Consider the following 13,861-nt stretch of genomic DNA (forward strand, 5'->3'; position numbering starts at 1 on the left):
GATGGCAGTTGCAGGCAATGCAGTTTCAGCTTAGCTAAATGACATGATACAAATCTACAACAGTAGCCCATGTTGACCTGGAAATTCTATAGCTCTAAACACCACTTTCAATCATAATTTCCAAATAAATAGCATTTTAAAAAAAACCAACTCTGTGTGCATATTATTTCTTTGGAAAACCCTGGCCAAACAGTTGTTCTGAGTCTCCCTTAAATAAATTGTTAGGATTTTTGCCTGATTATTGATTTTGTGTCCCCTCAGCACCTATAAAGTTCATGTGTGTGAGATTCTCGTGAAGAGCAAACCATCTAAACTGTGGAGAGCCTAGAATAGTCTCCTTTTAACAACCAGTGATCAAACATTTTCTTCCTGCTGCAGCACAGGAAGGCATTTCTCAATTCCCAGGTCAATCCAGAACAAAGAAACAATCTCTCCCACCTGCAGGAACTAGAAATAACTGAGCACATGAGTGCAGCTCCCCTCAGCCCCTGACATGAACGGGTAGGTCCTCCAACAACCACAGCAGAGAAAGAGCAGTGAGGGGCAGCTCTTCCTCAAGTTCACAGCTTCTGCCTCTGGGCTTCTTGGAGGAATGTGAAGTTCTGTCTTTACACCAGTCTGAGAGAGACAAGCTGTCTTTGGGAATAAATAAAAATGTACTAAAGCCAGGCACAGTGGCGCACACCTGTAATCCCGGCCGCTTGGGAGGCTGAGGCAGAAGGATTGCAAGTTCAAAGCCAGCCTCAACAACTTAGTGAGACCCTAAGCAACTCAGCAAGACCCTGTCTCTAAATAAAATATTAAAAAGGGCTTGGGATGTGGCTCAGTGGTTTAGCACCTCATTCCCTGGTACAAAAAAAGAAAAGAAAATACTAAAACTAAATTATAGTAACATTTGCTCATCTCTGTAAATATAAAAAAAACCACCCTGAATTGTAAACAATAAAATTATATTGCATGTAAATTGTATCTTGAAAATACTGCTTGGATTGGAGATTAAGGAAAGGTAAAAACTGAATATGAGGGGCTGGGGTTGTGGCTCAATGGTAGAGCATTTGTCTAGCATTGGTGAGGCATTGGATTTGATCCTTAGCACCACATATAAATAAATAAAAATAAAATCCCATCAACAACTAAAATTAAAAAAACTGATGGTGACATGGAATCATGATCTAATCATGAAACATAAAAGTAATATTAAGAGGGAAATTGTTGGAATTCCAAGAAAGTCTGTAGTTTACTAAATAATATTGTACCAATTTTTAGCTTCCAGGCTTTCATGATTGTACTATGGTCATGTAAGTTGTTGACATTAAGGGAAAAGCATATTATCCAATTAATGAGTGCAGAATTCTATTTAAATCCATTAGATTAAAATGAATGTGATGTTCAAGTCTTCTGTGTCCTCACTCATGTATCTGCTTGTTCTACCAAATACTGAGAGAAATATATTTAAAATGCTTTGCGATGATGTGAACTTGTCAATTGTTTCCTATTGTTGTCACTTTTTACTTAATATGATTTGAAGCCTTATTTAAGATGCATCCTTTTAAGTATGTCACTTGAATACAGTTTATTGATAAATTTTATTTCTTGGTCCAGTCTTTACAAGAATAATAAATGTTTTTTGTTTTTTTTTAAGAGAGAGAGAGAGAGAGAGAGAGAGAGAATTTTTTAATATTTATTTTTTAGTTTTCGGTGGACACAACATCTTTGTTGGTATGTGGTGCTGAGGATCGAACCCGGGCCGCACGCATGCCAGGCGAGCGCGCTACCGCTTGAGCCACATCCCCAGCCCAATAATAAATGTTTTAGATAAAATATTCTAACTGTAACCTACTTGCTGATTTCTATGTATAAGTAATTTTGCACTTTATTTTTATAACTTTACAACTGAGACATTAATATTATTTTATATCATTAGCTGTATTTAGATTTACTCACACATTTAGTGTTTTCTTTACTAGACTTTCCACTTGTATTTCAGACCTTTGTTCTGGAATTTTCTCCTTCCACTTCAAGTATATTTTTTAACACTTTCTGCAATGGTGGAAATATTCTCTATCTGCATTGTCCAATATAATGGTCACTGGCCACATGTGGCTATTGAGAATTTGAAATGTGACAAATGTGATTGCACTGCTAAATTTTTAATTTCATATAATTTAAATGTAACTAGCTATAGGGGCTTAAAGCTACCACATGGGACAGTGTAACTTTAGAAGTTCCTCTAGGCTCAGTAAACACTTGCCTAGCATTCAAAGTATTGTAAAACAACAAATATTTTGAAGATATTGCATCATTGCATTCTGGCTTCCTTTGTTGCTCTAGCACAGTCAATCTATTTTTTATTTCCTTTTATGGAACAAGTATTTTGTCTTTGGTGTTCTGCAGTCAGCAACAGTGTTGCTAACCTGAGGCTCCACCAGACTTAGGATCTCCTTCCTCTCCAGGCATTGGGAAAATCTGGCTATTTCTCCTTGTTGACTCTTGAGGAGGAAGTTCCCACAACAGAATTCTTGGCACTTAGTGATCCATCTATACGGTGACCAACCATTTCAGTGTGCCAGAGACTGAGGGGTTTCCCTCAATCTAGAACACAGGATTGTCAGTGCTGAAACTGTACAGTTCTGGGAAAACAAAGATAGTTTATCACCTATTCATTTATCTTCCTTCATATCACAGCCTTCCCCTCAGGGGAGACTAGATAAAAAGTAGACCGGGCAGGGCATGGTGGGGCATGCCTGTAATCCCAGATGCTCAGGAGACTGAGGTGGAAGGATCACAAGTTCAAAGCTGCCCTCAGCAACTTAGGGAGGCCCTAAGCAACTTAGCAAGAGCCTGTCTCTAAACAAAATATAAATAAATAAAATATAAAAAGCAGTGGAGATGTGGCTCAGTGGTTATGCATTCCTGAGTTCAATCCCTTGTACAAAAGTAAAATTAAATTAAAAAAAAAAAAAGCCAGTTCCTGTATATGTATCAAGGGTTCCCTGGGGATGAGGGGCACATAACCTACCACTATTTTGACACTTATAGGTAGAATCTGGGGAGAAAAAAAAAAACTTAGAAGAAAATATAGACGAAAAACTTCATGACATTGGATTTGGCAATGCTTTCTTAGATATGACAATAAAAGCACACTCAACAAAGGAAAAAACAGCTTCACACTGCCTGCAATCCCTGCTCCCTCTGGACTTGAGACCCTGATGCTTAGGCTGACTTATTGGGCCTTTCTTTTTCCTCTGGGTAATGAGGTTTCAGGAGCCCTGTTGTCATTCTGAAGTCCAGTCCCATCCAAGAAGCTCGACCTCTCTTCAAATATACACACGTCTAGATCTCAGGGCAGCCATGAAAAATTATTTCTCACAGAGCCTCTAGCATCCATGTACATCATGGATATGGCTGGTTCCCACTTCAAAGTCCCTAAATGCTCCAGATTTAAAAGTACCTCAATTGTCTTTGACAATTGGTGAGGAGGGTGGTGCATAGCACAGAGACAACCTCCAGGGGGCAGTGTTGCCTAACGCCAAAGCCCCTGTCCAGCATTTCACCTGAGCCCAAAGTAGTGTATTATATGTTGTTGGCTTTCTTCTCCTTCCTCTTTCCTTAAGTTTTTAAATTCCTTTCCAAAAACCCCGACCCATTTCAACTGATGGAGAAAATTTAAAGGTTTATTTTTTCCCCTCAAGCCTCATCATAGAAAACAAAAGATTGTTATATCTCTGGAGCCTAGTGTATTTTTTGAAGAACTCGGACTTTTTTTTTTTCTCGCTCTCTAATTTTATAGAAAACTAGGAAATAGACCGTGTGTGGTGGTGCAGGCCTGTAATTCCAAAGGCTCAGGAGGCTGAGGCAGGAGTATCACAAGTTCAAGGCCAACTTCAACAACTTAGTGAGGTCCTGAGCAACTTAGTGAGACCCTGTCTCAAAATAAAAAATGTCAAAAAGGGCTGAGGATGTGACTCAGTGGCTAAGCACCCCTGTGTTCAAACCCTGGTACAAAAAAAGAAAGAAAGCTAGGAGATAGGGGTAAAAATTCAGCTACTCCATAACATATTTAGATCTCTTGACTTTCAGAACTATTCCAGACCCCAAAATTACCTAGGGGGCGGGGGGTGCCAGTTCCTGTATATGTATCAAGGGTACCTGGGGGGGCGGGGCAGATAACCTACCACTATTTTGACATTTATAGGTAGAATCTGGGGAGAAATAAAAACTTAGAAGAAAATATAGAGGAAAAACTTCATGACATTGGATTTGGCAATGCTTTCTTAAATGTGACAATAAAAGCACAAACAACAAAGGAAAAAAAATAGATCACTTAGCCTTCCATTGAAATGAAGAATGTTTATCTATCAACAGAATCAAAAAAGACAACCCATAGATTTTCAAACATATATCTGATAAGGGATTGATGTCCAGAAGGTACAAAGAATTCCTACAATTCAACCAAACAACCCAATTAAAACATTACCAAGGGACTGGAACATATATTTCTCCAAAGAAGATATATGATTTTTTTTGTGTATGTGGTGCTGGGGATTGAACCCAGGGCCTTGTACATGCAAGGCAAGCACTCTACCAACTGAGCTATATTCCCAGCCCTCCACAGAAGATATATGAATAAGCACATGAAAAGCTGCTCAACATCATTTGTCATTAGATAAATACAAATCAACACCACAATGAGACCACCTCACACCCACTAAGAGGTATTTAAAATACCTTTTTAAAAATATATATATATATTTTAGTTGTTGATGGACCTTGATTTTATTTATTTGTATGTGATGCTGTGAATCAAACCCAGTGCCTCACACATGCTAGGCAAGCGCTCTACCACTGAGCCACAACCCCAGCCCCTATTATATCTTTTTAAAAAGAAGAGTGTTGGTAAGGATACGAAGAAATAGGGACTCTTGAGCATTGCTGATGGGAAATAGAAAACATTGCAGGTGCTGTAAAAAAAAAATGCACCTATATAATTTATTTATAAAAAGAACCAGAACTCACAGTTGAACCCAAAAATTCAAATAAGGCCTTTAACATATAAAAAGGTGTTTTCTCACACACACACACACACACACACATACAAAAAAAAAAAAGCTGCAGCTCCCAGTTTCTCAAAATATTAAATATGGGTTTGGGTGCAGGGGCGCACACCTATAATCCTCAGCTCGGGAGGCTAAGGCAGGAGGATTGAAAATTCAAAGTCAGCCTCAGCAATTTAGTGAGGCCCTAAGTAACTTAGTAAGACCCTGTCTCAAAATAAAATATTTAAAAAGGCTGGTGATATGGCTTAGTGGATAAGTGCCCCTGGGTTCAATCACTGGTACAACACAAATAAATAAATAAACATAATAAAATAAATATATATGAAATTACCAGGTGATACAGCAATTCTACTTATTTGGAGCATACACCAAAGTAAGTAAAAAAAGGGATTTTTAAACAAATATTTGTATACTTCTACTGAAAGGTAGAAGTGACCCAAGTGTCCACTGACAGACAAATGGAGAGTGATTCATCCTTTAAAAGGAAGGAACTTATGAAACATGCTATAACATAGATAAACCTTGAAGACATGGTGCTAAGTGAAATCAACCAGTTTCAAAAGTACAAAATTGTATGATTCCACTTACATGAGGTACATAGAGTAGTCAGACTCATAGAAAGTAGAATGGTGGTTGCTAGGAGCTGGGGAAAGGAGGGAATAGGTATATAGTGCTTAATGTCTACAGAGTTTCAATTTTGCCAGATGAGGAGTTCCATGGATAGATGGCAGTTATGGATATGAATGTAATCAACACTACTGAGCTATACACTGTAAATGGTTAAGAGATAACTTTCATGTTACATATTCTTTAATCATATATTTTAAAACAGAGTCTCAGTTTTTAAAGAGCCCAAAGTTAACTTCTGTTTGTCTAAACTTGATCAAACTCAGTTACTGACTAGCAACAATCAGCCATTCATTCCCCAGATATGTATTAAGCATATGCCATATGCCTTACTCTTCAAAATACCTGGGATACAATAGTATCAATATAATAAAAAACAATAAAAACAAATAGCCCTGATTGTCACAGAGCTTATACTCTAGACTGATTAAAATTCAAGATTCATTTTGAAATCTAAATGCAGATACAGATGGTCACCATCTGTCATGGCTTGACTTATGCATTTTTTTCTTGGTTGCTGTTGTTGTTTAATTTATGACGGTATAAAAGTGATACACACTCAGTAGAAACCATGCCTCGTGCTTTGATCTTCTCCCAGGGTAGGGATATGCAGTACCATGTTTTCCTTCCTGTAATGCTGGGTAGTAATAGGAAGCTGCAGTTCCCAGTCAGCCACTGGCATACAAAAGTAAACAACAGATACTGTACATTGTACTGTGGTGCCAGCATTTTTGAATATTGAATTTTGGGTTTTCATATCCCATCTTGTCTAAAAAACGCCTATCTGTGTATGTATATGAGATATTCAACATCTTACTATTAATAATGCTTTGTGTTAAGACAATTTTGCTCAACTGTAGATTAATATAAGTGCTCTGAGCACATGTAAAGTAGAATAGGCTAAGTTATGATGGCCAGTAGATTAGGGATATAAGTATATATCGGACTTACTGTGTTATTAATCTTGGTAATATTATATGGGTAATAGAATATAACACCATCATCAATCAAGGAGCATCTGTGTATTAATTTACAAAAAGATCCAGGACTCAAAGTTGAACCCCAAAATACAAATAAGTCCTTTAACATATGAAAAGATGTTTTCTAACACCAAAAGAAATCAATAAATGGGCAAAAGAACTGAATAGACACTTCACAGAAGAAGAAATACGATCGATCAACAAACATGAAAAAATGTTCAACATCTCTAACAATTAGAGAAATGCAAATTAAAACTACATAGCGATTTCATCTCATTCCAGTCAGAATGGCAATTATCAAGAATACAAGTGGGGGGTGAGGTTGTAGATCAGTGGTAAAGCGCTTGCCTAGCACGTGTGAGGCACTAGGTTTGATCCTCAGCACTGCATAAAGATAAATAAATAAAATGAAGGCATTATGTCCATCGACAACTAAAAATTATTTTTAAAAAAGTATACAAGTAACAATAAAGGTTGGCGAGGATGTGAGGGAAAAGGTATACTCGTACATTGCTGGTGGGATGCAAATTGGTGCAAACACTCTGGAAAGCAATATGGAGATTCCTCAGAAATCTTGGAACAGAACTGCTCATCATTGGATCCAGTTATCCCACTCCTCAGCATATACCCAAAGAACTTAAAATCAGTATACTATAGTGACATGGTCACATCAATGTTTATAGCAGCTCAATTCACAATAGCTAAGCTATGGAACCAACCTAGGTGCACTTCAACAGATGAATGGATAAAGAAAATGTGGGGAGCGGTGACTTAAGCAATGGAGCGCGGTGAAGCCCATTTTTCTCTTTCCTCGCAGCCATGCCGGGGAGCTCGTGGCGCTCGCCCTCTCTACTCCGGCCCAGATTAATGCTGCGGCGAGTTCAACATCCTCCTGGCCACCGACTCCTACAAGGGTCTTGCTAAGTTGCTGAGGTTGACCTCACACTTGTGATCTTCCTGCCTCAGCCTCCTGAGCCTGTGGGATTACAGACATGAGCCACTGTGCCTGGTTACACTATAAACAGTACCCACCCAATACAAGTAAAGTTTATTCCTATTTTAAATACTGTGAAAAGAAGACTGAAAACTCCAAAGTAAGGAAGGTGAAATACGAGGAAACAGTATTTTATGGGTTAGAGTACATTCTTAACAAGTACTTAAAAGGTAAAGTAGTAACCAAAGAGAAAATCCAGGAAGCCAAAGAGGTGTACAAAGAACATTTCCAAGATGATGTCTTTAATGAAAAGGGTTGGAACTACATTCTTGAGAAGTATGATGGGCATCTTCCAATAGAAGTAAAGGCTGTTCCTGAAGGGTCTGTCATTCCCAGAGGAAACGTTCTTTTCACAGTGGAAAACACTGATCCAGAGTGCTACTGGCTTACAAATTGGATTGAGACTATTCTTGTGCAGTCCTGGTATCCAATCACAGTGGCCACAAATTCTAGAGAGCAGAAGAAAATATTGGCCAAATATTTGTTAGAAACTTCTGGTAACTTAGATGGTCTGGAATACAAGTTACATGATTTTGGCTACAGAGGAGTCTCTTCCCAAGAGACTGCTGGCATAGGAGTTTCTGCTCATTTGGTTAACTTCAAAGGAACAGATACAGTAGCAGGAATTGCACTAATTAAAAAATATTATGGAGCAAAAGATCCTGTCCCAGGCTATTCTGTTCCAGCTGCAGAACACAGTACCATAACAGCTTGGGGGAAAGACCATGAAAAAGATGCTTTTGAACATATAGTAACACAGTTTTCATTGCCAAGGCCAATGTCTCAGCTTGGCACCAGAATCACGAGCCACCACACACCTTCGTAGGTTCAAACAGCAATTCTTTATTCCCGCTCTCACACCGCCTCCACACAGGTCCAGGGGCAATCGCGTTCTGCTGTCTCCCGCACAATTCACCTACTCCACGAGGCTATCTCCAAATCCCATTTTAATCTCACGAGAACTGGGAACAAGCAACAGGAACACCCTAATCCCAGCAATAATCTTCAACCTCTAACTTCCCTAAAACCCATTATCTTAAACTGGCAACGCCTTAAACTCAAGGAGCCGGTTACTTCCTCAAACCTGATCAGCTCTAAACCCGGATCCGCCTTGGTCCTTGAGCAAGGTCACCTTATTAAAGCATGCATGCAATGTCCCATCGAATGTCCTCTAAGCAGCATGGGGTACGCTTGGCAAGGAAATTTCGATGCGTCATTCCTACTTGGTAATGGCCCTCAGCATCTCATCAGTGCCTGTATCTGTGGTCAGCGATAGCTATGACATTTATAATGCGTGTGAAAAAATATGGGGTGAAGATCTAAGACATTTAATAGTATCAAGAAGTACAGAGGCACCACTAATAATCAGACCTGATTCTGGAAATCCTCTTGACACTGTATTAAAGGTTTTGGATATTTTAGGTAAGAAGTTTCCTGTTACTGAGAACTCAAAGGGCTACAAGTTGCTGCCAACTTATCTTAGAGTTATCCAAGGGGATGTAGTAGATATTAACACCTTACAAGAGATCGTAGAAGGCATGAAATAAAAAAAGTGGAGTATTGAAAATGTTTCCTTTGGTTCTAGTGGAGCTTTGCTACAGAAGTTAACAAGAGATCTCTTGAATTGTTCCTTCAAGTGTCGCTATGTTGTAACTAATCGCCTTGGGATTAATGTCTTCAAGGACCCAGTTGCTGATCCCAACAAAATGTCCAAAAAGGGCCGATCATCTTTACATAGGACACCAGCAGGGAATTTTGTTACACTTGAGGAAGGAAAAGGAGATCTTTTCCATACTGTATTCAAGAACGGGAAGGTGACAAAAAGCTGTTCATTTGATGAAGTAAGAAAAAATGCACAGCTGAATATTGAACTGGAAGCAGCACCTCATTAGGCTGTTTTACGATTGGGTGTGTGCATGTGTGTGCGCAAGCAAGAGCGCATGAATGTGTGTGTGTGTGTGTGTGTGTGTGTGTACATGCGTGCATGCATGTATACACCTGTATGTATGTAATACATAATGTTTATTGGACAGATGTGTGGGGTTTCTTTGTGTTTTATGATACATTATAGCCAAATTATTTGTTGGTTTATGGACATACTGCCCTTTTCTTCCTCCTCCTCCTCCTCCTCCTCCTCCTCTTCTTCTTCTTCTTCTTCTTCCTCCTTCTCCTTCTCCTTCTCCTTCTCCTTCTCCTCTTTTTCCAGTGTTTAGGTGATCTCAAATTAGGAAATGCACATAACCATGTAAAAGATTACTGCTAAAGTAAGCTTTTTAGGGCCCTTTGTCAATAGATAGTAACTCAATCTGGTATTGATCTTTTCATAAATAACAGAACCGAGACTTTTATATATAACTAAAGATCACATAAAACAGATTTGCATAAAATTATCATGATTGCTTTATGTTTATATTTAACTTGTATTTTTGTACAAACAAGATTGTGTAAGATATATTTAAAGTTTCAGTGATTTAACAGTCTTTCCAACTTTTCATGATTTTTATGAGCACAGACTTTCAAGAAAATACTTGAAAATAAATTACATTGCCTTTTGTCCATTAATCAGCAAATAAAACATGGCCTTAAAAAAAAAAAAGAAAGAAAATGTGGTACATATACACAATGGAATATTACTCGGCCATAAAGAAGAATGAAATGATGGAATTTGCAGGTAAATGGATGGAACTAGAGACTATCATTATAGTGAAATAAGTCAATCCCCAAAACCAAGGCCAAATGTTCTCTCTGATATATGGATGCTAACGCACAATAAGTAGGGATGGTGGGGATAGAAGTTCACTGGATGAGACAAAGGCTAATAAAGGGAAGAGCGGGGAGATGGGAATAGGAAAGACAGTAGAATGAATAAGACATAACTTTCCTATGTTCATATATAAATACATGACCAGTGAAACTCCACATCATGTACAACCACAAGAATGGAAAGTTATATTCCATATATGTATTCTGTGTCAAAATACATTCTACTGTCATGTATATCTAAAAAAAAAAAGTAAAATTTTTTAAAATACTTACTTCTTAGTTTTTTTAGGTGGACACAATATCTTTACATTTATGTGGTGCTGAGAATCGAATCCAGTGCCTCATGCATGCTAGGCAAGTACACTACCACTTGAGCCACATCCCCAGCCCTAAATTTAAAAAAAAAAAAAGACATTTTCTTTTCATCTCACTCAAAATAAGAGAAATGCAATTTAAGTTACACTCTACCCCCCCCTTATTGATTGGCACAAAGTCCAAATTGTTGACCAAGTACTCTACTGGTGAGGCTATGGGGAAACAGGGGCAGGCCCATGCACTGCTGAGCCTAGCATGTTCATGCTAATCAATATGGAGAGCAATAAAACCATAACTCCAAGGGGCTCCATCAGTGCCACAAGAGGCTTCCCAGTCAGTCACCTGTCCCAGGAATTGTATCCAATTTGTACTCCAAGAATGAATTCTAGAAATAAATGCAAGTTGGTAAAGATACATATAGGATGATACTTGTTATATTATTTGTAATCACAAAAATGTCAAAACTCTGAATGTTTAACAATTAAGAAATAGTTGAACAAATAATGGTCTAGCCATAGTATGGAATATTATGGATTAATTGAAAATAGCTAAGGTTGTCTACTTCCATCATATATTAAATAAATATCAAGTTGCAGACAAATATATCATCATATTAATTAACCACGCACCCAATGGTGTTCTCAGGACTTTTAATACAATATCTCATTTAATTTTTGCAACAACATTATGAGGTGAATACTATCATTATTCCATTTCAAAGATGAAAGCAAATGATGGGGAGGTAAAGTAATCTGCCCAAGGTTAACCATTTAGGATATGACTAGGCCCTGGAATAGAACCCAAGGAGGGTGGCTTTGAAGTACCAGCATAGAATCATATGGTATACTTTCTCTAAACATAACTCTAAGTTCGAATAGGTATAGGTATACATATTTGTTTGAATGAATGTAGGAGCATGTATCTATCTGTCTATATAATGGGCCCCCTCTGGTATGGCTATAACTCCTGGGGTTAGGTAAGGTGAGAGAAGGGAAGGGATTTTTACTTCTTTTTTTTTTTTTTAAAGAGAGAGTGAGAGAGGTGAGAGAGAGAGAGAGAGAGAGAGAGAGAGAGAGAGAGAGAGAAAGAATTTTTAATATTTATTTTTTAGTTCTCAGCGGACACAACATCATTGTTGGTATGTGGTGCTGAGGATCGAACCTGGGTCACACGAATGCCAGGCGAGCGCGCTACCGCACCAACAACAGAGAACTATAGAGTATCAATTGTTTACCTTTGTGATGTAGTGGCTGACTGCCAGGGGCAGCTTCCTACCACTGCCCATCATTGTTAGAGAATAAAACACATTTTGAAAGCCTGGGAAGATATCAAAATTCTAAATTCAAAGTATAAGTTCTGCTGAATGCACATCACTTGTGCACCATCCTAGATTTAAAATTCACAAACCAAGCCAGGCTCTTGGCTGTGTACCTACCTATAATACCAGCAGCTCAGGAGGATGAGGAGGATCGCAAGTTCAAGTCCAGCCTCAGCAATTTAGCAGGGCCCTCAGCAACTAAAATGACCCGATCTCAAAACAAAAAATGATAATTTTTTAAAAAAGGACTGAGGCTGTGGCACAGTGGTAAATTGCCTCTGAGCTTACTCTTCAGTACAAACAAACAAACAACAACAAAAAAAACCCCACAATTTGAATCATGGGAAGCTGGGCCCCTCTGGCATGGCTATAACTCCTAGGGTTGGGTAAGGTGAGAGAAGGGAAGGGATTTTTACTTCTTTCTATAATTTGTTTATGATTATATATGTGTGGTTTTCCATACCTTTCAAGTAAGTTTTGAAACAAAAAAATTAATTACAGGTTGAGAGTGCGCCTCCTCCAGACTCATCTTTTAAAATGAAATCCATCTAGTTGATTTGTAAGGCCTGAATTATTTACTGCTCCCACTCATGTCTTAGTAGGGGACTCACAACTTTCCAAAATCATGGAAGCCATTTAAAACGTCCACCATTGGATCTACTTTCCATCCCCCTGAACACCCACCCACATCTTTGTGTCAGCATATCCCTACAAGCACTCAAATCACTAATCCTATTTAATTTTTCTCTCTTATGCTGTCTGTGAATTTGTATGGCAGCCCAACAGTTCTTTACAACGTACATTTCATTTAATTGAAAACTTTTACTGAATTGCTATCTACTTTTCTGTCTCCAGGCAAAATTTTTCAAAATCAAATGGTTTTCATTCATTAACAATGGAAGAAATGACAGACTCCTGGGTCCCACAGGAGGACACCTGAATACTGAGAGTAAAGTCGGAATGGCAACATGGAAATAAATCTCAGTCAAACCACAAGCGAAAAGAGGAGGTGGGAGGGAGTAACTTGTACAGAAACCTAGTAGAAGTTTATAAACTGTGGATTTCCGGCAGTGTCCATGCAGAAAGGACAGGCAGTGTCTTGCTGGAAAATTCTTTGCTGCGAAATGACACCTAGGCTGCTGACCTTGCCTCCCCGGCTTCCCCAACAGCGCGCTTCATTTACTCGCTACAGCCACCTCTTCTTTCCCTAAAACATGCAGCTCTCCTTCAGCATGGCACCTGGGAAGCTTGTTGCTTCAACCTACTGGTGTTCTTGCATCCACCCCTGTTTTCGCTCTGCTTCAGCCAGAGAGTAGTCTGATAGGTTGAATGAAGGAAGGAAGGTAGTCTTTGTTATCCCCACATAACTTGTCAAAAAGATCATGTAACTATGAAGTCGGACTTACTGAGTTCCAGAACCAGTTCTTCCACTTACTAGCCAGTCTAAGATTTTGAGACATGTTTGTTGTCCTGGATTGGACTTCCCGCACTGGGGGTAAAAAAAGCAAGTTTTTGTTTGTTTCCAGGGATTGAACCCAGGAGCGCTTAACCACTGAGCCATATCTACCAGTCCCTTTTTATTTTTTTCCTTTTGAGACAGGGTCTCGCTAAGTTGCTGAAACTGACTTTGAATTTGCGATCCTCCTGCCTCAGCCTCTCGGGCCGCTGGTATTACTGGCGTGTGTCACGGCGTCGGACGAAAGAATGTTTGTTGAACCAAAGAATACGACGTCTTGAAGAGGCATTTTATATTACATTAATTGTAAATGAGCTAACACTTGCACCACACCTGGCCCACAATCAGGGT

The 13,861-nt window shown here is 38.8% G+C and overlaps 1 protein-coding gene across 1 annotated transcript; it reads left to right on the forward strand.

Moving 5' to 3' along the window:
* The first annotated feature begins 7,571 nt into the window (after nucleotides 1-7,571).
* Nucleotides 7,572-9,577, forward strand: LOC101969407 (nicotinamide phosphoribosyltransferase-like). The gene is given in 2 exon segments (XM_078043791.1): nucleotides 7,572-8,417; nucleotides 8,899-9,577. Coding segments are annotated over 2 exon segments (1,413 nt in total). The 5' UTR covers nucleotides 7,572-7,656; the 3' UTR covers nucleotides 9,551-9,577.
* Nucleotides 9,578-13,861: the final 4,284 nt, after the last annotated feature.

The sequence above is a fragment of the Ictidomys tridecemlineatus genome, chromosome 3 (assembly GCF_052094955.1).
Source record: "Ictidomys tridecemlineatus isolate mIctTri1 chromosome 3, mIctTri1.hap1, whole genome shotgun sequence".
NCBI lineage: Eukaryota > Metazoa > Chordata > Mammalia > Rodentia > Sciuridae > Ictidomys > Ictidomys tridecemlineatus.